Consider the following 25,727-nt stretch of genomic DNA (forward strand, 5'->3'; position numbering starts at 1 on the left):
TCAACTTGTAAGATTTTATTCTTTTTTTTATCAGACTTACTTATATATTTGGACCGGATTTTCCCTTTAATCCTTTCTGTTCGCGCGGGACTTTGGACCGTATACGTGCTCATTAACTCTCCGGGGGTTTTTAGTGCCAAGCGACACTCTATGCACACAAAGGGTTAACTCGTTGCTTTCGAGATCTTCCCATCTCTATAGCTTTTCCTGGAGACCAGCCAGTTCCCTCCAGACAAGAGTTATTTAGTTGGAAACCTTCAGATGATTAGACTTTTGCATTCGAACATTTATGAATTGGTGATTCAGTTCATTCCCCTTATAATGAACACGGTCGCTACAAAACTGCGGATACAATGAAGTAAAATTCAGGGCAACAAAAATTATCATCAGCCATTCTACACTATCTTTATACACTAATAATTTGTTCGGGTAAACGAAATTTCGATTGTTATAACGAAAGAAAACAGCCGGTCCCGAGGACTTCGTTACAACGGAAGTCGTCAGTGCGGATTGCAGAGTTCCAGAATTCATTATTAGTAATTGTAATTGGGATGAGGGATAAGAATGTTTTCACAATTCATAACAAATCACAATGAACGAGGATGATGACTGACATGATAAAAGAACGCATGATTGGGAGCTCAAGGAAGCAGAATAAAAGAAGAAAGTACACTATAATATAGTGTATAGAGTATAGAATGACATTGCTACATTACTGGAACATGTGAGCCTCCTGGATGTCATCATCCTTGTTCAGTGTATGATGTTTTTGAGTTGTTTTTCAACACATGTAACATTTTTTTTTTCAGAATACTAGTTTATCTGTTCAAGGACCACAATGAATTCCACAAATCTGTGTACATGGCACTTTAGATGTGAAATTTTGTAAATCGTCTGAAATGCAGCTTTAAGAGCCTCAATAAGGAACTTGTTCTTACTCTTACAAATCGGCCCCTCGCCCCTTCTCCCTATTTGTTCTATTAATTCATTATTAATTGACGAAATCATTCATATATATATATATATATATATATATATATATATATATATATATATTATATATATATATATATAATTATATATATATATATATATATATTATATCTTTTTTTTGAGAGAGAGAGAGAGAGAGACATCACAAAATGTTGATCTACAGAATTTCACAACAAAGGAGAATTTGTACATATAAAGTTCTTTTTCATTCATATTTGTTTTAAATAGTCCATGTAACATAAGGCATCTAGAAACACAGAAGTAGCAGATATCCAGTCACAGAGCAGTACAAAAACATTCACACTTTGTAGCAGTTTTATATCACAAAGGGTGTAATAATACATGTGTAGACATATGCATTCACAACTTTAAAAAGATGAATAAAAACTAAGACTGAGTATGTCGATCGCTCATGACAGAACTATTTTGGGAAAACACAGGATTGCAGGGCGGAAAACTGAAGGAGACCGCTACTATGTAGTGCGGCTATTGCGTTTGTCGTCGGGAAAATCACTGCGATTATGTTCAATTTCCGCTCAACCGAGCGCCAAGTTTCAGATAGCATCTAAAGCCCTGTTTTCATCTGTGATGTTCAACTTGGGAATATGCTTGGCATTTGACTCTCCACTACGTTTCCTCCTCTTTCTCTTTTCAGACTTGAAAAAAAAAAGAGAAGATTATATTACATCTAAAACACATTTTTCATTTGAGGTAGAAAGACATTTAGGGAATATACACAGATGCTCATGATGCGTAAGTACTGTGTACACATAACTGTATGTATCTTTGATAACATAGTGTACGTGCCTTGCATAATGCATTGCCAAAATGTATCGTATTATGGGTACAAGCCCAAACATGTTAGCCTTATTAAACGTGTTTAGGCCCCTACATTGTTACTGTGCTGATCCATTTGATATCGCGATGGGGGGGGGGGGGGGGGGGGGGGAGGGAGGGTAAACCTTTTCCGCTTTTCGTATGAACGTGGCACATACCTAATTACATTGTATTATGCTCCGAGAAGAGACTGGTTTTTCCATGATCAACCATTCTGCTGACATGTTCGTGAAAAACTCTTTAGCTCCTCCATCCCTTCGTTCCACGTTCAATTGTGGCGTCCTCTGATAGATTAAATTGCAAAGGGGCGAACAGAAGTCGAATTGTGATGATGTACGTAGGCCTATATTATGTAGGCCTATGCAGACCAAGTCGATACATTGACAACTTAAAGAGGCACAATTTTATGTACATAAAAAGACAATCAACACAATACATATGAAATTCCACGCAAAGACATAAATAACTTTGAAGAATATGTTACTTAGTGGGGCACCTCATATCCAACCAAGTGCAGAATAAAACATTTAATAACAAACAACAACAGAGAAGGCCAGCACAAGGGAGAACACAATGCCGTGAATTCGCGAAGCTACATAATCAGACGCAAGTCGAGCATCCCGCCACCACCCCCAGCATTCTGCCACCCCCCCCCCCCCCCCCCCCCCGCCTCTGTTAATTTTGGGAGCATAGCTCCGTATTGCATCTCTTTTTGTTTGTTTGTTTGCTTTTTTTCACTGGCCACACCGTTTTATTTGCCGCATTGGTGACTGCGACAATAACATTGGGCCTACTTCCCTATCTTATTTTCTCCAAGGACTTAGGGTTAGGGTAAGGGTTGTGATATTGTTTGTTTGTTTGTTTTGTTTGTTTGATGTGACAATTAGCATGATTACGATTTTGGTTAGGATTATATCTGTGTATAGGTAGAGTTTTTGTTTGCCTTAGCGTGCAGATATTGCGCGATAGCAATTGTCGCAGGAACAATTTGATATTGGAACCGTTGCATCACTTGCATGGCACCCGAATCCGACATGCCTGTACTGTTATCTCCAAATTTCAAGAAAATAAAAGCAGATCAAGACAAAACCAAGCAAGACTAGGCAACACGAGACAAGACAAGACAAAGCAAAACAAAGCAGAAAAGACGTTTACAACAGAAAGTCATAGAACTTTGATATTCCTTCGAAAAAAAAGGAGGTCAGTCATCTGTATTCTGGGACAGTTTTATGGAACGACATCTTAACCTCATTTTTGCACTTCCGGGCCAGCATTGCAGCACTTGGCAAGTCGACAGGAAACTTATGTCAACTGTCTGCACGCTGCATTAATGAGTGATGAGTCAGAAGATAGGAATGGACAAGGCGAGGAGAGTACAACGCGATCCGGATTGGGATTGTCACCCAAGATGCCTGACTTACATTAAGTGAAAGGAAACCAATACCTATATAAAAGAGAAATGTGGATCAAGTGAAAGCATCTATATTAGTAAAACACATCAGTGAAAGTTGCAGGAAAATCGGGGACAATCGATGCAAAAGTTATGAATCTTTAAAGTTTTCGTGTTGGAACCGGTGGACGAGGAGGCTACTTGAGTTTATGACATCATGTATGGACAACAATATAAAGAAAATATAAAGAATATAATAGAAAATTAAACATGCTTTCAATTTTCTAGCATAATGAAAGAGCACTTTGTCTAACCGCTTTCAGAAAGCAAGGGGAATAATCACTACCCTTTGTATCAAGTTAATGGAATGTGTAATTTTCATGAAAATTATATTTTTGGGGGTTGGAATTCCCTTTTTATTTTCTTTATATTTTCTTTATATATCTATCAGATTCCCCCGCCAAAAAAGGTCGTCAGCAGGTGAGCACCAGGACCCAGCATAGATGGGGGAGGGGGGGGGGGGGTGTTCCCATATCCGTCGACATAAGTTATTATGTCAGTAGTATCACAGTATGATGCGAACGAACTGCCCAAAAAATATATATATGTGTAATCGTATGTACATGACTTATTGTGATTGTGATGATTCTTTTTTTCTGGAAATTTTTGGCGGCAGGCAGCCATTTAAGAACCAGGGTTTAGAGCAACAAGGGCATTAGGAATGGTTTCGAGCACCAGGAGAGCTGTATATATCTGTATTATATTGAAGTCTTCTTTTATCTTTCTCCTTCTTATTTTTCTTCTTCTTCAAAGCAGCGCGCAGGCTTCTTTTTGTTTTTCTTCTTCTACTTTTTCGTTTGCTTTCTGGTTTTCTTCTTCCTCCTCATTTTCTTCTTAATTCTTGGCTTTTCATTTATTTTTTCCTGCATTTTCTTCTTTACTCTTGTCGCCTTCTTCTTTTTCGTCTGTTACTTTTACACTTTCTTCTTCTCTTCCTCCTTCTCCTCTTCTTCTCTCCTTCTTCTTTACCCTATATTCCTAATCCTATAACCCTTTCAAATTTAAGGAAAAAAGGTAGTCTATGATCCAATAGCGGATCCAGGGGAATGGCACCGGGCGCCCCCCTTTATTTTTTCCTTTTGTTAAAACAAGAAATATAAAGAAAAAAAGGGGGCATGCGCCCCCACTTTAAAAAAATCCTGGATCCACCCCTGTAATGCAAGCAATGAGTTTTGGCGTTTGTGTTTGACGGGGGGGGGGGGGGGGGCGGTGCACCAGCCTTTGATTTTGTAAAGGCGCGTCCCCCCCCCACCCCTTACGGATTTCCTTGATTCGCCTCTGTAATGCAAGCAATGGGTTTTGACATTAGTGGTTGACGCAGACGACCCCTCTATTTTTTGTTCAAACAAGAGAAATAAAAAGAAAAAAATGGGGAGAGGGGGTGCGCCAGCCCTTGATTTTGTAAATGCGCCTCCCCCTTACGGAATTCCTGGATCTACCCCTGTGACGCGTTTTGACATTTGCAGTAAATATGTACATTTTGACATTTGTGGTCGACGTTTTATGACATTAATGTGGTTAATCAGATTTTGACATTCTTGTGGTTGACGCGTTATGGACTTTGCAGTAAAAATGGAAATTAATAGGGCATTCAGACGCAAAAAAAAAACAACAAACAATCATACTGCCACGGTATAGCTACACACAAGTGAATTTTTACGTCTGAATGCTGACATTTGTGGTCGACGTGTTATGACATTTGTGATTAATAAGATTTTGACATTTGTGGTTGATGTGTTATGACATTAGTGGTCATTTTGACATTTGCGGTTGATTTGACATTGTAGTGGATTTCTACATTAGTGGGCTCTACACGGTATCTTCATTGCGAATGGTCACTTTCAGTATTGTTCTGTATTGCTTTGTTGTCTGTTTGTTCATTGTTTAAGATTTGTGTTTCTTAGAGTGGACCCGCTTAAAGCTAAAAACGCACATTTTTTTTTTCTTGTTGTCACACGCATAATGGTATACTCATCATCTCGCTCGTACACACTTGTGAAAAACAACAACAACAACAACAACGACAACATACACATGCAAAGCTTTTGTAAGTCTGCATCTCCTATTCAGTGAGCCATGTATTATGTATTTAGGTGGAAAAAGAAATAGCTCTGATAGATTCGATAATCCCCGCAGCGAATCGTATATAGCTTTACAAACACACATCTACCTCGCCCCCCCCCCACACACACAAACACACACACACACACACATACGCACACACACACATTTTTTATAAAGATCTCAAGAAGCTTTGGACGTAAAGTGGCTAAAGTTAGTGTGCTGATATTTCAAGAGCAAGCAACATATGCCTGAATATATATATATATATATATATATATATATACGTTTGTATATATATATATATATATATATATATATATATATATATATAGTATATCCAAAAAAAAAAAAAAAACGACCCAAGTCCAAATTTGGCGATCGCCTTTGCAGCCCCTTTACGAAGTCATAAAGATAGATAATCAGTAAAATGAACGTTTCACAATCAAAATTTGTCTAATCAAAATTTGTCTGAATAACATTCCACTAACTGAACCCCCCCTAAAAAAACATTAGGGGGAATTGTTTAATGATTCCTATATTTCTAAATTTTCTGTAATGGACTTGGTTCGTTTTTATATTCAGATATTCAATTTAAGATGTTGCTATACTTACAAGGTTTTTTCATAAGTTATCTCCAATCTTCACTCATCAGTTGCTCTACGTCAACGGCGGCCATATGGTACGACTAACTCCTGACGTGCCTATTACCCGCCTGAAACTTACGACAGAGTAAAGCCTTTTCTTCAATTCAATTCAATGCAATTCAACTTTGAAATTATAACAACCTGAAGACCTTTAAAAACTACACTAAGGGTGTATACGTTAACAACAACTTTGCGAATAATGTGCGACATACCATCATCAACATCATCATCATCATCATCATCATCATCATCATCATCATCATCATCAATAAAGTCTCCAAGACAAATTTTAGGACATGGCGCTGATTAACTAGTTATTTGACAGTTCTGACATAGCGTGACAGCCATAATAGCATCATAGCACTTTCCAGGAACACACACATGGCGCTGAGAAAATCTGAAAAATAGAGAGAAAGCACGGAATGCAATGATTCATTATATCTTTTATTGGAATCTGATTGCTTCTTGATGATTCGACGTTTCCCAAGATGATTTCCAGGCGGCATGATTCGCGGGCCCCCATTTTTATTTATTTATTTTTTATTTTTTTGCATAATCGTTAGTATAGGGTCTAACCACATGGGGGCCTCACTTTTCTTACCCCGGAAGTGGCACCAGAAAAAAACAACAACAAAGAAACAAGCAAACAAACATGGCCAAGCTTTCTATGCGTTGTTCTAGAGAGCTTAGAAGTGCAGTAATGCTGTTTTTTTCTTTGCTTGTCAGCTGAAGAAACCCGGAAATGGTACCAGTCGCACCAGAAAGTTGCGCTGAGGGCTTTTTTCTTTTCTTTTTTTTTTTTTGTTAGCTGCTGCAACTCGGAAGTGGCACCAGAAATATAAACTGTTCCTCCCCTCCCCCACTTTTCAAAAAAAAAAGTGCCGCCGGCCTTTGTTACATTAAAGAAAATGCTGATGTGAATGTTTAAAGCGGTTTGAAAGTAAAACGGTCCGAGAACTGCAGCGGCAGCTGCAGCATGATTTGAATTATAAGTATTTAATTTTACCTTGCTCCTTTTTTGCCAACTTAAGTGTGTAATGTGGCTTACTTGTTCATGAGACTGTTACGATCAAGAAGACTTTATTTAGTTATAAATGACTTTTTTTCGGGGAAATGGGCTGCGATCAAGATTATTTGGTAGTATTTAGTGGAAAATCTAGCTTTGAAGAAGCATGTGCTGATGTATACCTTATCATGACAATTATTTTCATACACTTGTGTATACTTTTCATACCTTCAACTATGAATTGCTGAAGAATCTTTACATCAGTGCAGCTGTGCTGGTAGAATCCTGAAATTGTGGAAACTATATTTATTGGAAAATTAGTGCAAAATCACTGCTATGAATTAAAACTTGCTGTAATTAAGGCGCAGCGTGTAACATCTACGTCAGGCGGGCATGCGAAATCTCCTTCACAGGAGACGTCTCATTGGTCATAATATCGTCGTAGGTGGGGTGAAGCTCTTTACCAGCTACACGAATTCGCTGAAGAGCTTTTTGTTGCCCCAACGTGGATGGCGATCATGGAATCCTCGCCGCTGCCAATGGAGATGTAAGCGTAACCCGATGAGTTGACTGTGATGGTCTCACCAGTGCAGCCCCAACCGGTTGGGTCACCGCTGATCACATCGCAGTAGTCTCCAGCGGGCAGACCAGTGTACAGCCACTCCGAAAAGGTGTAGCCTTCGTTGTTGAGTGCGAAGAAAGCTCGCCTGCCTCGGGAGAAGGCGATGAAATTGTTACCGTTGTCGTACCAGTTTTGCACGCCGTTGGTTCCGGCGGCGTTGCGGAAGCAGGCCATGTTCCTAATCTGGCGCCATCGGTGCTCGCATACCCACCCGTTTCCACACGTGCCATCGCTCTTGATAGAAGGAGAGATGATGCTGCCGTCGGAATAAGCCGGAGGACTGTCATCGTCGTTTGAGAAATAGTAGCTGCTCATGATGCGGAAGGTACCATAGTCCCAAGCCATGCCGAAAGCGAGTGCCTTCTTGTACGGCACTGAATTCATGTGGGTGAGAATGTCACCGGCGCCTCCATGGCCTCGTTGGTTGTCGTGATTGTCTACGAAGACAAGGGCCTGGTGTGACGGCAACATGCCCCAAGACTCGCCGAAATTCGAGTAATACTTAGCGGCGTTCCAGCCTTCTCCAATTCCTCTTATATCCTCACAGTATCTGAATTCGGTGACATCGCCAATGTGTACGTACTCTTCCGCATGGACGGCTTCCCAGTCACTCAAGTCGATGACTTCTTGGTAGATATACGGCTTGCCACCCACCGCGCAGTTGTTCAGTCTGATTGAAGAGGAAAAATAGAAAAACACTCGAAGAACTCAATTGCAAAAACATCATTTTAAACGTTCTAAAAGTAAGTCCATCACAAAAATATCATTTTCAGTGGTCCCTTATTTTGAAGTTATAGAATGTAAATAGCCGATATTTTGTTATCATTTCCTTTTTTAGCAGATTTTGTTACAAGTTTCTCAACTTAATAATCATGGTGGTTACTCGTTTTGCGAACAAACTCTTCACTTTCATATTCAATGTTTGCTCTCAACCTTCGAATATGGAAAGATTCATGTCACATGAATATCAAACACGATGAAATTAAGAAAATATGTGCACATAAGTATTGGGATTTTAGAGAACCAACCCGTTAACATGGTGATTATAGGACAAGTCTAGCTAACGGAGATGTACCATTAAAGGGGACACAAACCCAAAGAGCAATGTGGATCGAGTAAAAGCAGTAACATCAGTAGAACACATCAGTGAAAGTTTGAGGAAAATCGGACAATCGATGCAAAAGTTATGAATTTTTAAAGTTTTGGTGTTGGAACCGCTGGATGAGGAGACTACTAGAGGTTATGACGTATGAGGGGACAATAATATAAAGAATATGATAAACGGAATTCCACAAAAATTCACTTTTCTAGCAAAATGAAAGAGTACTTGAATAGCCGCTCTTAGAAAGCAGGGGGAATAAGTGCTACCCCTAACATAATTATGTCAGTATCAAGATGATGGAATATGTAATTTTCATGAAAAATGAATTTTTTATTGAATTCCCTTTATATTTTCTTGTAGTCCACTCATACGTCATAACCTCTAGTAGTTTCCTTACCCAGCAGTTCCAACACCAAAACTTAAAAAAATTAATAACTTTTGCATCGATTGCCCAATTTTCCTCAAACTTTCACTGATGTGTTCTACTAATATTACTGCTTTCACTCAATCCACATTGCTTTTTGGGTTTACGTTCCCTTTAAAGGTTATGGAAAGCTGCGTTTGCAAGTTAAAAGTAAAGAAAGTCATAATGGAATATGGCGCGATTTTGCTCTAATCTTTAATTCTTTTTACCTGCTCTTGATTTCTTCCAGGTCGCCAGGCCACATGTGTTTGGCAGCATCGATTCGGAAGCCTGCCACGCCCAGGCCGACGAGGTCGTTCAAGTAGGCCGCTACCTTCTGGTTACAATAATAGCCGTTAACGGAGCCGAACATGATGTCGTTGAGACCCACGAGGTCACAGTTCCTTACTTGATAGACATTGTTGTAGTCATTTATATTTCCGCCAGTTGGGCAGTTTCCTCTCGGTACATTAAAATCCGAGCTGCTGTACGGCACATTTGGGAAGTCGTAGCTAACTGGAGGGGAAATTCAAATACATAATGTACAGGCACACCTGTCATTCAGTCATTGGAAGCTGAAAGATTTGTGTCGGAAAACGAAGCAAGCAAAACAAATAAACACACAAGCACACACACACACACAAAAAAAAATACAAATGAAGATCAAATAACCAGCCAAAGCAATCCTACACTTGCCACTTAAATTGCAAATTCATACCACGTTCAAGATAGTTTTTTTATGAATAGATTAAAATAAGACAAACTAATATTAGTGGTTTCATAAAATTGGATCTTAAAGGGAACCCAAACCCAAAGAGCAATGTGGATTGAGTAAAGGCAGCAACATTAGTATAATACATCAGTGAAAGTGAGGAAAATCGGACAATCGATGCAAAAGTTATGAAATTTGTAAAGTTTTGGTGTTGGAATGGCTGGATGAGGAGACTACTAGAGGTTATGATATTTGTGTGGACAACAATATAAAGAAAATAATTTTAAAGAAAATTCCACAAAAAATTCCCTTTTCTAGCATTATGAAAAAGCACTTGACTAATATCGCTTTCTGAAAGCAGGGGGGATAATTGCTACCCTTAAAGGGGCAAATCCAGTCCAAATGTAAGTTAGACTGATAAAAAAGAGTAAAATGTTACGAGTTCAACGGTAATAATTTGACTGAAATTGGATGAAAAAATAAGGAAGTTATGACATTGTGAAGTGTTGTTAATTTTTGCAAAACAGTTCTTGTACAGCGGACATGAAATGACTGAGATAACCATGTCACAACCTCACAATTTTCCATTGATCGGGCACAAACAAAAAAAACCGAAAATTCATTGAAGTCTGAAACATGATGACATTCCTCGTTGAATAACTTGAGAATAGTGATCAGTTAGATATACCAGGATTTGATCCTCGGCATAATTGCGTTTGAATGAAAACTGGAAATGTAAAAATTTTATGTACAAACTATATGCAAGTCAGTGGCGGATCCAGAGGGGGGCGCAACCGGCGCACGCCCCCCCCCCTTTAATTTTCGTTAAAAACAAAGAAAATAAAAAGAAAAAATGAAATGAAACCCGGAAGTGGCACCAGAAGTATTAGTCACGCCCCCCCCCCCCTTTACAGAATTCCTGGATCCGCCCCTGGAAGTTGTGAGGGGATGACATGTGCTCACTTTGCCATTTGCGTATTCATATCGACCGTTCAAGAACTGTTTCCTTAATAAATTAGTGAAACTTCAAAATGACTTGACTTCCTTATTTTTCATTCAATTTCGATCGAAACTTTAGGCCCTACCGTTGAACTCGGAATATTTTACTCTTTCTTATCAGACTAACTTATACTTGGACTGGATTTTCCCCTTTAACATATGTCAGTATCAAGTTGATGGAATGTGTAATTTTCATGAAAAATGAATTTTTGTGGAATCCCCTTTATATTTTCTTATATCGTTGTCCACACATACATCATAACCTGTATTAGACTCCTCATCCAGCAGTTCCAACACCAAAACTTAAAAAAAATGATAAATTTTGCATGGATTGTCCGATTTTCCTCAAACTTTCCCCGATATGTTCTACTAATGTTGCTGCTTTCACTCAATCCACATTTCTCTTTGGGTTTGGGTTCCCTTTAAATAAGAACGTTCTTGAATTTCAATTCTTTTAAAGTTTCCTTTGATTTTACAAGTCGGTATAGTCTGAAAGGATAATGCCATTACTTAAAAATAATTCCGATTAAACATTACACAAACTTGCCCCCCTTTTTGACATGATATCACTAAAAATAAGATTATCATTCGCATCAAATTAAAGTAGTCGTACAACAGGAAATCTTTTGTTGATGCGGTCAAGTTCTAAAATATTAGCCATCCAAAATGTCAGTGGAGTATCAGTGGCATTTATTAGCACTATAAGAGAGTCATGGACAAGAGTTGTCTCCGACTGAAATTAACACTGACAGGCTCGGTGATTATTTGCCACGCTCCCCAATTTGCATCAGGCAAACAACGTGTTTACGCAAAACGGCTGGGGAAGCGTTGCAGGACAAACGCAATATCTCACCTCAGAAGCCATCAAATGACGAAATTTATACAGTAGATTGAAGGAGAAACTTTTCTCTAACTCGCAATGTTAGTTATTTGGGGTCTGAGGATAAACCTGTGAAAATACTTACTATTAAAAAAGAATTAATTTGGTCTCTAAATAGTGTTATTTTCTCACATTTTTCTTTGTTGCCCAAAAATGAAACTTCAGTATTAGACTTGTGGTAGTATGTCCGTACTGTGCTCCAAATATCTTTTCCGTAACATTTGTCACATGGTTTATGTCGGGAATAAAAAAATCGAGATCACTGTCATTTGTGACCCACGTAAAATCTATAGCGTGAGCGTTACGCAGTCCGATGTATCGGTTTTCGTGCTGCATGAAACAGTTGAAGCACATTGCGGGGTTCGTCCCTCACCCACTCACCACCCTGCAATCCCCTTCAGTTGGACCGAAACCGTCTCAAAGAGAAAAATACAAATCTCGAAAAACACACCAGCCCAAAACTCATATGAAGGATGATATATCCATATTAGATATATATGTGAAGTTTCAAGGGATTTGATGGTAAAATGAGGAAGATACAAGGAGGTGAACTTTCAAGATTGTTTGTCCTTCGCTTTGTATAGTGCTCGGTGACCGTTACGAATTTTAAAACTTTTGTCTCTTAGTACATGTAATATTGCGGAGTTAATTGCGCCACAACGCCGGGCCTGCTGAGAAAAACCTTGAATAAACGAAACGCATGAAGAATTATGTTTGGTTGGCTGAAATCTGTCCCTGTCACAAAGCCTTACATGCTGCCATGTGGTTGATGACTGCGTCGACGTAGATGAGGACTCCGACAGCCCGACATCGATTGACCATGTTCTTGAATTCACTTCTCGACCCGCTCCTACTGTTGATAGCGTAGCCGATTGGCTGGTAGCGTTCATACCATGGTCGCCATGGGTCCCAAACTAAATTGTGTTCATTAGGGGGAGATACCTGAACACCCGCAAAACCGTAAGGTCCAAGAAACCTGCATCACCGTGACAAACATGGCAGTAATAGCAATAGTTAAAATGACGATGGTTCTAATGATAACGATTCGATGGGTTGCGATTATACACACAACAACAAAAAAGTACTCCCTTTATAACAATCAGCATAACCTTTGAAGGAATAAGTTTTGAGGAAAATAATTTGGCAGGGATACTTCTACGCTTGTTGAATAACTCCTGTGGGAAAATTAGCGTGATGTATTGAGCCGTAAAATGAGTGAGTGCACATTACAGATGAAATTGTCACTTTTCAGAGGTTACAAATAACATTTTTGGAAATAAATAATGTGAAGCATTCTGTATCTGGGGAAAGTTTAAGTACGCTTGTTGTTTCATCATCCATTGTTAAACCCCCTTGTGTCACATCAACAGTGCAATTTAGCACTTCTTGCTTTACTGCTTACCCATTCATTATACAATGACTCGCTTTTATTGCAATTGATTGACAAATTGCCCTACATCAATGTATATCAGCGTTATTTACGTCGATGTAGGGCAATTTGTCAGTCGTTGCAATAAAAACATCTCCACGGAAGAATTCCATGAATTTGAATGACCCCCTTTTTATGTTCACACAACATCTGTTACATATTGGTAACAATATCCGATGTCAATTCTTTCACTAAACTGATTTTTCAGTTATAGGAGGGTTGAACATAGACATTTAGGTGTGAGCAGGTCAAAAGATGGATGGTAAAACATTAATATTTCATACTCGAGCAGGTGTCTATGGGAAATGTGTGTTAAAGCAAAATCAGTTCGTCCTCACAGGGTTAAAGATACACCAGAAACAGAATGTTTCACAACCCTCCCCTCCCCGCAAAAAAAAGACACTTGAGACTTTCGAAAAGTGACTATTCATTTTTGTCTCAAAATGAATGACTGAACAAAATACTCGTACTTTCTCACAGAAGTTAGTAATATTAAGTGTAAAGATGCCCTTACCAAATTATTTTGCTATTTTTTTTATTGTGAAAAAGTTACGACATTTTGATTAAGGGGGTATTACTTTTTGTTGTGTTTATTACAATAGTCTCGTAAATTATTGCTTATTATCCTCAACTCTAAAACGAAAACACAAATACCCATTTTCTTCAAACAAATTTAACTCATTAGTGAATCCCTCCTATCTATACCTGTCTACAGTTTGTTGTGGGCTATACCTGCATTACAAGTGCTACTTTGACAATGATCACTTCGTATTTCTTTCGAAGTGGCAGCTTATATTCTTCTTTGTTAATTCTTTTGTTGGATAGCTTTAGTTATTTCAAATTCGGTCCTACCTTTCACATTCTTCGGCGATGTCAACCCATTTCCACTCGAAGAGATGAACGATGACTGTTCGGCCGTCCAAAAAGTTCTGAGCAGACGCGCCACAGACGGCGGCAAGCAAGAGAAAATACAAGCTCATCGACATGGCTGGGAGGAAGAACAAAGCAAAGCAAAACAAAAGAGATTTTTAGATTATGGAATAACTAAAGTCAATGAATCAAATGAAATCTGCTCATTAAATAAAGAATGGGTAAGGTGCCTAAAGTTCAAAGCGAGTCTGCCGAAATACTCTGCCATATTATATGTGTATGTATTTGCGACCGTGCATCACAAAACGAACAGAAAGTCGCACCCCTTGATTTTACATGAGGACTCAAAAAAGGTGAAATGGGTCAACTGAGTCAATCTTTAGTTTTTCATATTTTGTGGAAGTGCTATCTTTCTTCCACATTGTTCTTTAGTTTGGGATGATACAATGAATGGGAAAGTGTGTTTTCAGCAGTTTTTCTACAACCCTTTTTTGAGTCCCCCTTTCATTTCTTAAAATCCTTTACACACTCTTCACTTTCAAGTCTAATACCCTATGAAAGGATAAGTCTACTGCTCTGAAAGTTGGCATTAATCATGGACAGAATGTGTTGATAGTACATGCTCAATTTCAGCTTCATTTGATAATCCCTTCATTGTTGTTGCTCCGGTGGTTTACATCCTGTGTTTTGTCCCTTTGATTGCACGGCTAGCACGGCTTGGTAAAGATTAAGCGCTTTACCATTTATACACCCTGTACTTCAGAGCCTCTTTCCTCTTTCACACATTTCTAGAGTATGCGCTTTCTTTCTAGTATTTAGATAGGTTAGGGGAGTCCATTTGAATTGAGTTATACATCATTTTAAAGCTTAGAGTCTGCTCTTTAAGAATCTGCCCTTAACTGAAAATCCATGTCTGGCGACTTTTTGTTGGTGTTGTGATGCAGGGTCACATTTGTAAATATAATGTAGATTTTCCCTCTTAATTTCATCCGAATTGTATTCGAATTAATGAGAAGGCTTTAAATTCAAGCGATTTCGTCAACGCTCTGGTCTCACGATTCATTTTAATTCTTTGATTTTTATCATATCATTCATCTTCAAATTTGCCTCATGTCATTCCTTTCAGATTCTGTCTCATTCAATTTATAGAGGGAAATTCATTCAATTTAAGTTTGCATTCAATTCGCGCCAATTTAATTTCGTCCCAAGTACCAATTTCAATTTCATTTGCAGGCACACAACTTGGAAGTTTAAACAATGAAATTCAAATAAACATAACCAAGCTCTGTTTTATGTGATTCAAACCGTATTTATATCAGTCAAATTCCCATTTTCACTATTGACTAATTTGATTTTATAATATTTCATTTTTATGCCAAAGTTTCATTCATATTTTATGTATTTCTTCTTCCAGTTTAAATTTATTCGTTACCAACAATATTTCAATATTGATATTACGGAATGGTCGTATCATTATTCTCCCAAATTTTTAAAACATTAACAGTAAAGGCACTACCAAAATGTTGCAATGAGTGCCTTTTCATGAATGTCATTTCCTTAACATTCATCACGGTGGTGCTGGTGTGAATTTGAATGCGCCATGCTTGCAATCTTAATTTGAAATCGCTTTTAAGACGTTCATGTGTGAAAATCATGAAATAGGAGGCTGACAAAAGGAAATTACTTGTCAAAGTACTAGTCAGCTTTTTGAATCTTGATCTCGGTAATCTTTCAAATTTGCTCGAGCTTGAATGATCGCATCGTTAAATAGAAATCAAACTGATAATACTGGGAGGAAAAACCTACATATACATTATAGGCAATTAAACTATCCAACATGTATTGCGAATTTCGAAGATTTATATCTTGTAAGATATCGGGTGACTGATTGGATTGAAACATCTTTTTGAGTCATCACATTCTTTAAAGAAAGATAGAGGCAATAAACAGGACGAAAAATATAATTACCAAAATTACTGATGGTAAAGAAAATAAAGGCAAGACTATAATGTATTTCAATCCTGATCATAATGAATTGTATAATAATGCAGTGGTCGATTCAGTTGTTGTTGATCATGTTCTTGCCTTTATTTTACATAACTTTTATTTCTTCTTACGATAATAAAATTACTGAATAATCAGTTAGCCATAATATGAAAACCTGATTCAAAGTTGACGGATATTAAAAATCACAGGATAAAATAAAGAAACTAGGAAGGGAGAGCGCAGACCTCTGCCAAGCAGCTTGTTTCCACTCATACACAATAACGTTGAAAATGGTCCAATTTTGAAATATAGAAGTCTTTTTGTTTACGTCATCATTCGAGCTTCCAGCTGCGCAGCACCTCGCCTGAGCAGCAACATAAACTAATTGTAGGGGCAAAGAGATACTGCCAGTGTGACCAGCGTAAGAAATGGGGTTGTGCCTGAGGCGGCTATAAAGTTATGGCAAATTGCCATGAAATGATATCACATCATGTCCACCAAATTTGGTGCCTAATCAGCTGACAAGCAAGAAAAAAATAGTCATTTTTTTGTACGAATTGTGGGGCCCAATAGGCTGTAAGTCAAAAAGAAAAAAAAAGAATTACAAACTAAAATAAATTGTTGTGCCAATCGTCCTCACATTTTCTTGCTACAAATTGTAGCAATTAATTTTTAGCAATTAAATTGTAGCAATTAGATTAATTGAATTGAATTGAATTGAATTGAATTGAATTGAATTGAACTGAATTGTGGTGTCCAATCGGCTGACAAGCAAGAAAAGTCCTCAATTTCTATGTTTAATTGACAAAACGAAACAATAGCAACAACAAATCGTAACTAACAAAAATAAAGTTGGTATTATACAGTGTTACATACAAAGTCTTGACATTTCCTTTCTGTAACAATTATCCTAGAATTTTCATAAAAACAGATAAATTAAGCCAAGTATAATGGTACATGCTGAAGCGTCTAAAATTATGCAAGAACGCATAATTATGATCTGGCAACGTATGATACTACATCCCTTAAACCATGTTATATATGCAGATGATACCATTGCTTTGGGTGAAAGCCTTCAAGAATTACAGAAAATTTAGATTTTGTTTTTCCTTATTGCCATTTGTGGCATCTTACCGTTAAAAGAAAAAAAATAATACAAAAGCAGTATTTTTTTTTTCAGCGGGTAAAGTAAGAAAACATCTAACTTTTGTGTTTTAAACTTGCTGTCTGTTATGATTAGCAATATTTCATTTTGAGAATAACTTTTAATTAGAACAACGTATTCAAAAGGGTCATTGATAAACAGGTTTACCAGGAAACATTTGCCTGTTATTCTTTGAAAAGAAAGCTTGATCATTAGCCCTCCTTTTGGTATATAAATTGATTTAACTGATTAATCAATTGATCTTACCTGTTTAGTTGTATATAGGTGTGGGGTATAAATGGGAATTTGAAAAAGATATATCAGATTGAGACTTTATTTGAAATTTCTAAGAAAAATAAAACGAATTGGGTGTTCATAGGAGTACACCAAATTGAATGGTATATGGAGAACTGGGATTTACACTTAGAATATTATGTCATTACAAATCATATGCTGTTATTTTGGTACAGACTCGTCCGTGGCAAAGTGGGTAACTTATCCTTCTTACTGTATTCTTTCAACTATTCATTGTTTGCTAATGACACTCATAGCATGTCGTGGATTCAAAAGATGGAAGGACTTCTTGATAATTTGTGTTTCACTGATATTTGCGGAAATACAGGACAGGACACTGTACAGGACTGATACGATGAAGTGAATTCTAAGACATGTACAGTGTACAGAATGAACTTAAATTTGAGAATCATTTGATTGAATTAAGTCCTACTAATAGAATTTTCTTTTTCGGTTGCCTTAGGTTGTTGTTGTCCAGTTGGATGTGGGGTGGGACCACTTCACCGGGTTAGACACCCTGCTCTTTGCGATGAATGAATGAAGCGGGATCTTTTACGTGCATGGGCTGTGACTCTCTCATACACGGGACCTCCATTTTATGTCCTATCCGAGGGACAGAGTGTTTTGCCTCTCGCTAGAGGGGACGGTATGTTTACACACAACATTGCTCAGTCCAGACTCGGGTTCGAACCCGGGCCGCGTGATCGTGAGGCAGACGCGCTACCGTTTGAACAACAAGTTGTATGTGGTGACGGGACGGTACTCGAGCATACCAAGAAGTGAAAGAATTTTCTCTAGGCCAGATTGGCGAGGAACTTCTTTAATCATTTTAATTTCTCCTTTTTCATAATTCTCATAAACAGCGCTTAAGAAAATATTTCTGGAAAGACTCAAGCGTACTTACAATCGATTTACTTTCTAATGACACAAAAGAAGAAACATTGGTGAAAATTGCAAAATTTTGTAAAGAAAATGATATACTGATTAATCATATTGGACCTAAATACCAAAACAGTATCATAAATATTGTCTAATGACTAATTGTGTGTGTGTGTGTGTGTGTGTGTGTGTGTGTGTGTGTGTGTGTGTAAATTTGACTGAGATGAGTTAGTTGGTAGGCCTGTATGGTATAAGGATATTGTGTATACATCTATGAGTTCGTGTTTTAGTGCTCGCAAGCGGTGCCTGTCATGTTTCTGTACATAATCATCATGTTTGTGTATGTTTTCATATTTTGTATAATGCTGATTTTGAACAAGCATACCCTAAATGTGATGATTGACTCAATGAACTTTTCATTTTTCAACGAGCTTTTAACTAATAAAGCGAAGCTCAAAACTCAAATACGAACTTCCAAGGTCTATGAAAGTCGTTAAAAAAAATAATGATACCTCCAGCGACATTTCGTGGCGGAGGCATAAAATAGAAATCTGGGATCACTAACAAAATCTAATCATCTGTTCCTTGTGTCATAATCAACTTTTCCTGCAAGTTTCATCGAAATCCGTTCATAACGTTTAGAGTTATTTTGCACACAGACAGACAGACAAACAAACAAACAAACAAACCAATGCCGATAAAAACAAACTCTTAGCGGAGGTAATTAATGTAAATCATGCAATCCTCGTGCACGTGATGGAAGCCGATAAAGTTTAAATGACTTGCTACTGGAACGATGAGTTCTAACACTTAATGCTTATACTCAAGTTCCACAGAGATTGTCTTTCATCGGTCACTCATCGGAAGCAAAGTCTGTTGTTTCCGATCACCCACGTAAGGGTATGGGATCAAAGTGCGATGATTTCGACTTGTGCTGGTCGACTATCAGGTCAGTGTCAGACATGTCGGGCGGTGATCCGACGGGGCAAAATAGCCGATGAGCATGACGGGCGACATGTCTGACACTCACCCGTTAGTCGGCCAACACGAGTCGGATTCACCAGACTGCCATCCGATACATTTGGTTGGTGGCCGGAAACAACAAACTTTGCTTCTGATGAGTGACCAATGAGTGACCGATGAGAGAAAATATGTGGAGCGGGGTATTAATGAAATGCAACGAAGTGCGAGTTTACTTTTTTGTTGTTGTTGTTCGCATTTCCTATACTGCACTGTATGGTATTTGGTAAATTAACATATGCCGGGTACAAGTTGCATTGAATGCCTTCACCAGTTATAACCGAAACACAGCAAGAAACAAACGATGATTAAATGATGAACTTGAAACGAAAAATAAAGAAACAACTTATTACAAGATTAAGTAACTGAACGTGCGACAGCAAAAGAAATTTTGAATGTTCAAATTTGAATTCAGAATTGATATTTTCATAGATTATAGAACTCCTTTTTTAACATCATCCTATGCAGTTCAACTACAATCATTACCAGAAGTTAGATTAAGAAAAAGAATAAGAAGCACACCAGATTGCTAAAGGATATTATATGTACACACACGCACACACACACACACACACACACACACATATATATATATATATATATATATATATATATATATACATTATATATATATATATACATTATATATATATATATATATATATATGTATATATATACATTATATATATATATATATATATATATATATATATATATATATATATATATATACATGTAAGAAATGAAGACAGAAACGGTTGAGTTTCAGATTTGCAGAATGCTGGAAAGGAGGCCGGATAATGATTACCTTGTATTGAAGGGATTATAGCTTTGGTAGATTCGTCACCTCCTAGCAGATATTCGGCAGAGAAGTGCAGCTTGTCGGCAGATTCCGGAATCCACTCCAATGTGTTTTGGCGATGCGATGTGTAAGGGACTTATATCTTGTCCGACATCGCCGAAGTACCGTGCAAACTGGAGATTTGGGTTATCATTCTTTTGCTGTCTGCCAGATGGTGTGATTACATGGTTTTGTCACGTCTTGTTTTTGACTATACGTCGAATGGAAAATTACCTATTCAGCAAGAAGATATGGGTTTTAATTATCTTTAATATTTTGAACTTATATAATCTGGGGGGGGGGGTGGAGACTCCACCCCTCTCTCTCTCATGATTGGCAGAAAGGAGTGTCTTGGATATTTCACTCGCGTCCAATTCGACAGACATTCATCTCACATTTGGGAAGTATGTCTTCTCTCACGCCAAGTCTTTGATTATTGTTTTCCAGGGTTCTCTGTGCAAGCATGCCTCGTCTTACGATATTATGTACCCTTTTGTAATAATGATTGTTTTATTTATAATGTGTTGTCTCTTTACTGTTGGCACGCTCAACATACCAGCGACAGTGAGCCTCTGCAATCATTATTGTGAGTGATGTATTCCTTATTCCGAAGATTCGTTAATCCGTAAAGGAAATAGGGCTCCGTGGATGATCGTTACGGTGAAACACAAAGACTTTCCCACACTCAGACATGATTGTTTAATGGAAAAAATGATGAAGGGCTCAGGCGTTCCGAAGGTCGTTAATCCGAAAAATGAAACGAATGTGTGCCTGATAACGAACCTTATAGAAATTACCTCATTTTGATTTAAGAAAAAAATAGGAATAACGACATGTAATCGTTATATACCTATCAGTTACACATTTTTACAACTGGTTCGATAGGAACATCGCGGGATTAAAAAAAAAAAGGACTCTCCATTGAAGTACAAAGCACTCGCATAAACCTGTGTTTCACATTCAAGAGTTTTATCCACTACTGACTGTAAAAGTGGATATTTTCGCGCGAGTAATTTTTTGCGCTCGGTCGGATAAGACGAGTTTCGCGTGATTTAATTCCGCGGAATCAAGACACGGGCTACTTGGAGCATAGCAAACAAAACATTCGCGTGCTTTTATTTTCGCGCTGGGGTCACGATGCGCCAAATGCACGAAAATTTCAACGCCGCGAAAATTTCTACTTTTACAGGTATCCATGCACTGTACCGCAGCTGCAGTTCCCTCCTGATACGATTACATGTACCCAATAGCGACTGCGTCCCTCGAAACGTTATGGAATGGTGCATAGTGACTATAGATAGAGTCATTGATTATTGATGTAGCGGCCGGTCTGCCCGTCACGAAACCTTATATCAGAAACCAGCAGCTAGGACATCCATACCGGAAAGAGAGAGTAAGATACGACAAGCACAACAGCGAAAATCTGATCAAAATCGAATTAAAAGCAAGAAGATTATGAAATTTTACAGACTTGTGGCTAATTTTTGCAACAGTTGATACAAATTACTCTTCCTGTATAGTGTCCGAACAGTGTGTCTGAATGAGTAAACAAGTTTGATTGGTAGATGTAACTAATGTCTTTGTGTACTTTAAAGGGAACCCAAACCCAAAGTGCAATGTCAATTGAGTGAAAGCAGCAACATTGTAAAACACATCAGTGAAAGTTTGAGGAAAATCGGACAATCGATGCAAAAGTCATGAATTTTTAAAGTTTTGGTGTTGGAACCGTTGTATCAGGAGACTACTAGAGGTTATGACGTATTGGTGAATAACAATAAAGAAAATGTAAAGAATTTTCCACAAAAATAACAATTCACTTTTCTAGCATAATGAAAGAGCACTTGACTAACCGCTTTCAGAAAGCAGGGGGAATTATTGCTACCCTTAACATATGTCAGAATCAAGTTGACGGAATGTGTAATTTTCATGAAAAGATTTTTTTTTTTTTGTGGGATTCCCTTTATATTTTCTTTATGTTTATACAGAGTTGAATATGTTATTATAGCCTTTTTGCGACTGTTAGTTCTTATTAAAAAGGGCATGGTACGACAACTTTCTACTTGCTCAGTAAAATTCTTGTTACAAACTTATGGAAATTTTTTAATACATTATGAAACTTTCTCATTCGGGAGTTCAAAGTGCTTGAACACATTATGTCATCAGTTATCTGACATCGCCACGTAAGCAGTTCAAGTTGAGCAAACAAAGACGGTTATGAAACCAAGTTCAATGTCAAGCTGGTTTACCGACACGTTTTTGAGCTGTTTTTTTCACTGTTCATGCATTCGCTTATCGGTATTTGTTCACCACAACTCTTCAAAGAGGAGTAACAATATTAACTGTTATCTTAGACAGACACCAGTGCGTCTCACTGTTTTCTCTTTCACCAACAGGTGTTGTCCTTCCCATTCCTTCAAGCAAAATAATGTACACATCTACTGTTCTGAAAAACACGCGATAGTTACAAATTAACCGTTTATCATTTTTATTTTACCACGTACGTGCTACACATCACAGCTAGAAACTACAAACAAAGGTCACTGCAAACAGAGTTCACAGCAGGACACTATAATAATGTTGGTTTGTCGTCGTTTTAAACATGTTCCATCGAGCTCGTTTCTTGGTTCCACTTTGTGTAATATCGAAGTCTTGATTTACTTGCCAAGAAACTGTTTACAAAGGTTAGAACAGGAATGCCTTGTCCTTTCCACAGTTTTTCCTGTGACCTTACCAGCAGCTATTTTAGTGCGAAAGGTTCTCCAGCCTCTGGATTTAATGTGTTGCTCTGCAACCAATTCGGATGTTCCATAGTCAGCGTCAGAATTTGCGCTCATCTGAACGCTCCCTCCCTACTTTGCGTGTCCTATTCGGAGGGGAGCGTTCACACGGAATATAGCGTTTCATGGGCACTTACCGGAGAGTCACGATTATGTCCGAAATCATCGTCTTCTGAAGACTACGACAAATTATGCTAAAGCTGTCTGCGTTTGTATGAAACCGCATTGTCGGGATGATGTCTTAAAAAGCAAGCTTACCAAGTGTGTGTGTGTGTGTGTGTGTGTGTGTGTGTGTGTGTGTGTGCGTGCTTGTGTGTGTGTGTGTGTGTTCTTTAAATCAAACATGCATGGGCTATATGCGTCCTTTCCCCGACATTCATATTTTAGCTGTATTCATCACAGAGAGTTGACGTTTTCCATTTTGTTGCGACGGCTAAACTTGCTTCTTCAAATAGCCTTCCGTGTGTCAGGCTATTTTTCTGTCCATGTGTATGTGTGTGAAATGCATGGACAGTCATTTTGGCTAGTTGACACAGAAAGGGTTACAGATAACGGTAGTTGATGATAACGTCAGTATAGTGATAATGCCAATTTTGCCGGACAGGGGCGGTACATGTTGGACCAGATTATTAGTGCATACGGTGTTATGGAAATTTCTTCACCGGAGATAATGCCATGAGCTTCCATGTTTACTTACACTTAAACACTTGGAATACGGTTTGCAAGCTTTGGTTATTGCTATGTTGGGGAGTCATCGAGCATGCTTTCGCATCGTCGGGAACAGACTTTATAACTGGTACGCATAACATGTTGATGTGTTAGTAAATCGGCTTTATACAACTCCTTATTTACGTACGATAAGTATTCTATTGCTTGGACTTTTTTTTTCACATGATTCAACTGGCCTTCACTGGGACGCATTTTTTTTTTGTAAGATCTCTATAATACAAAGCCAAATACATACAGTAGTCAGGGAACACCGCGCTCCCTTTGGAAACCTGCAATTATAACAAGCTTTACCCTTATGGAGCAGACACATCAAAATAGTAGAGATCTGCTCTTTTACATCTGCAATATCGCATATAACCGTTTAATTACTTTTACTGTATTCTTTCGTGAGCAAGTTTCTCCAAAGTTTGTTTGTGCATGTTATGTATTTTTATGCTTTAAACACACAATGTAATTGCTGACTTTGAGAAATGTGAACATGAAATAAACTAAACTGAAACTCAAAGTGAAACTCAATTGGATCATAAAGTAAAACAGTACACTGTTCTTCGGAAGTGAGAGGTAAAAATATTGCCTTCTTTCACACGTTACGAGAGTGCGTAATCTAAATCACCATTCTATGACTACTTTCACACGTACCGGGACTGCGTATAATTTCAAACGTGATTGCAGTTATACATTACACTAGAATCGTGTTTTCAATTATACATTTTGAATGCAAACCATTATCGGGTTATTTGGATCGTAATTCCAATCGTGCTTCAAATGGTGGTCCAGAGGTGATATTGGCCGTTTTCAGACGACGGGGAGAGAAACGTAATTGCAATGCTGAATTGCAATTACGATTCGAATCATAGTTCGTTCACCCGACCGAGGAAGGCTTGTTGGATTCTACGGTATTAAAGTTTAGAGCGAAGATGGGAGTACCATGGGAGGTGTGGCTTCTTTCCGAGTTCCAATCAATCATGAGCGCTAAGTAGTGAGGAGGAGCGCGGTCTTTCTGCTTAAGTGGTTGAAAGTTCACCGTTTAAGCTCCGCCCCAAAAACACAATTTGGAGACCAATCCGTTTACGCGTCTGTTTCCTAGGGTTTGTAATTGTGGCTATAATCGTAATTGGAAAACAGTCTTCAAACCGTCATTTGAAACACGATTGTACATAAATGTCATTATTATTACCATTCAAATCACCCTTTGCTTTTGTGGTTTTGCATAACGGACTTACGGAATAACGAACCTAGGGAAAAATAAACGAGTCATAACCGTCCTCATCAATGCATCAAATTCAAAACAAAAGTCTAGCAGTTTCTTGGTATTGTAGATGCATGTTACGTTTTGAAGATCCGTCAAAGGCGTCATAGCAGGTTTTGTTTCAATGGAAGAAGTGACCTCCTTGTCATTAAATTGTATTGATTTCGTAGTTTCGCGGTGTCTACGTGGGGGCGCTGTGGCATAGTGGATATCAAGACTATACCGACTCCCAATCGGAGGACCCGAGTTCGATTCCCGCCCTGTGCTTATGTCCTTTGACAAAATGTTTTTACCCACGACGTCCATCTTGACCCAGGTGTTATAACTGGGTACCTGACAACGCTAGGGTAATACTAATGGCAGGCTCCTCTGATAGAGCAATGGCAACACTGGAGAGGCTATCCTGGTTAAATGATACAGTATGCTTATCATAATAATTATCATTACTGTTGTTATAATTATTATTATATGTATTTTAAGGGAATTTAAGGTGCACATTATTGTTTGTACTAACCACAGTGACTATAATTCTCTACACTCGATCTTTCGATCTGTTCAGCGCCATTCAGATCAGAAATGACGATGCATGTGCACAAACTCTTGAACGTTTTCGCGGTTTTTCGTGACTCACTGTGAAACAACGAAGAACAATTGAAGCATGACCTTTGATGACAGGGGAAGAGGGAAGCACACGCTACATGTCGTTAGTTTATGGCCCCAGTGGGATAGACTAAATAGTCCCGCCGCATTTGATCGTGGTTTTGAAACCTACATTTGGTGGGACCTCTTCGAGGGA

The 25,727-nt window shown here is 38.2% G+C and overlaps 1 protein-coding gene across 1 annotated transcript; it reads right to left on the bottom strand.

Moving 5' to 3' along the window:
• Window positions 1-7,099: 7,099 nt before the first annotated feature.
• Window positions 7,100-20,245, bottom strand: LOC139723841 (alpha-amylase A-like). Its single transcript, XM_071635046.1, has 5 exons — window positions 20,144-20,245; window positions 13,994-14,129; window positions 12,465-12,688; window positions 9,352-9,637; window positions 7,100-8,286 (listed from the first exon to the last, which is right to left on the bottom strand). The coding sequence occupies exons 2-5, from the start codon at window positions 14,125-14,127 to the stop codon at window positions 7,455-7,457; spliced, it is 1,476 nt and encodes a 491-aa protein (XP_071491147.1). The 5' UTR covers window positions 14,128-14,129; window positions 20,144-20,245; the 3' UTR covers window positions 7,100-7,454.
• Window positions 20,246-25,727: the final 5,482 nt, after the last annotated feature.

The sequence above is a fragment of the Diadema antillarum genome, unplaced genomic scaffold, assembly GCF_040938485.1.
Source record: "Diadema antillarum isolate AM-2024a unplaced genomic scaffold, OU_Dant_1.0 scf00000201, whole genome shotgun sequence".
Lineage (NCBI taxonomy): Eukaryota > Metazoa > Echinodermata > Echinoidea > Diadematoida > Diadematidae > Diadema > Diadema antillarum.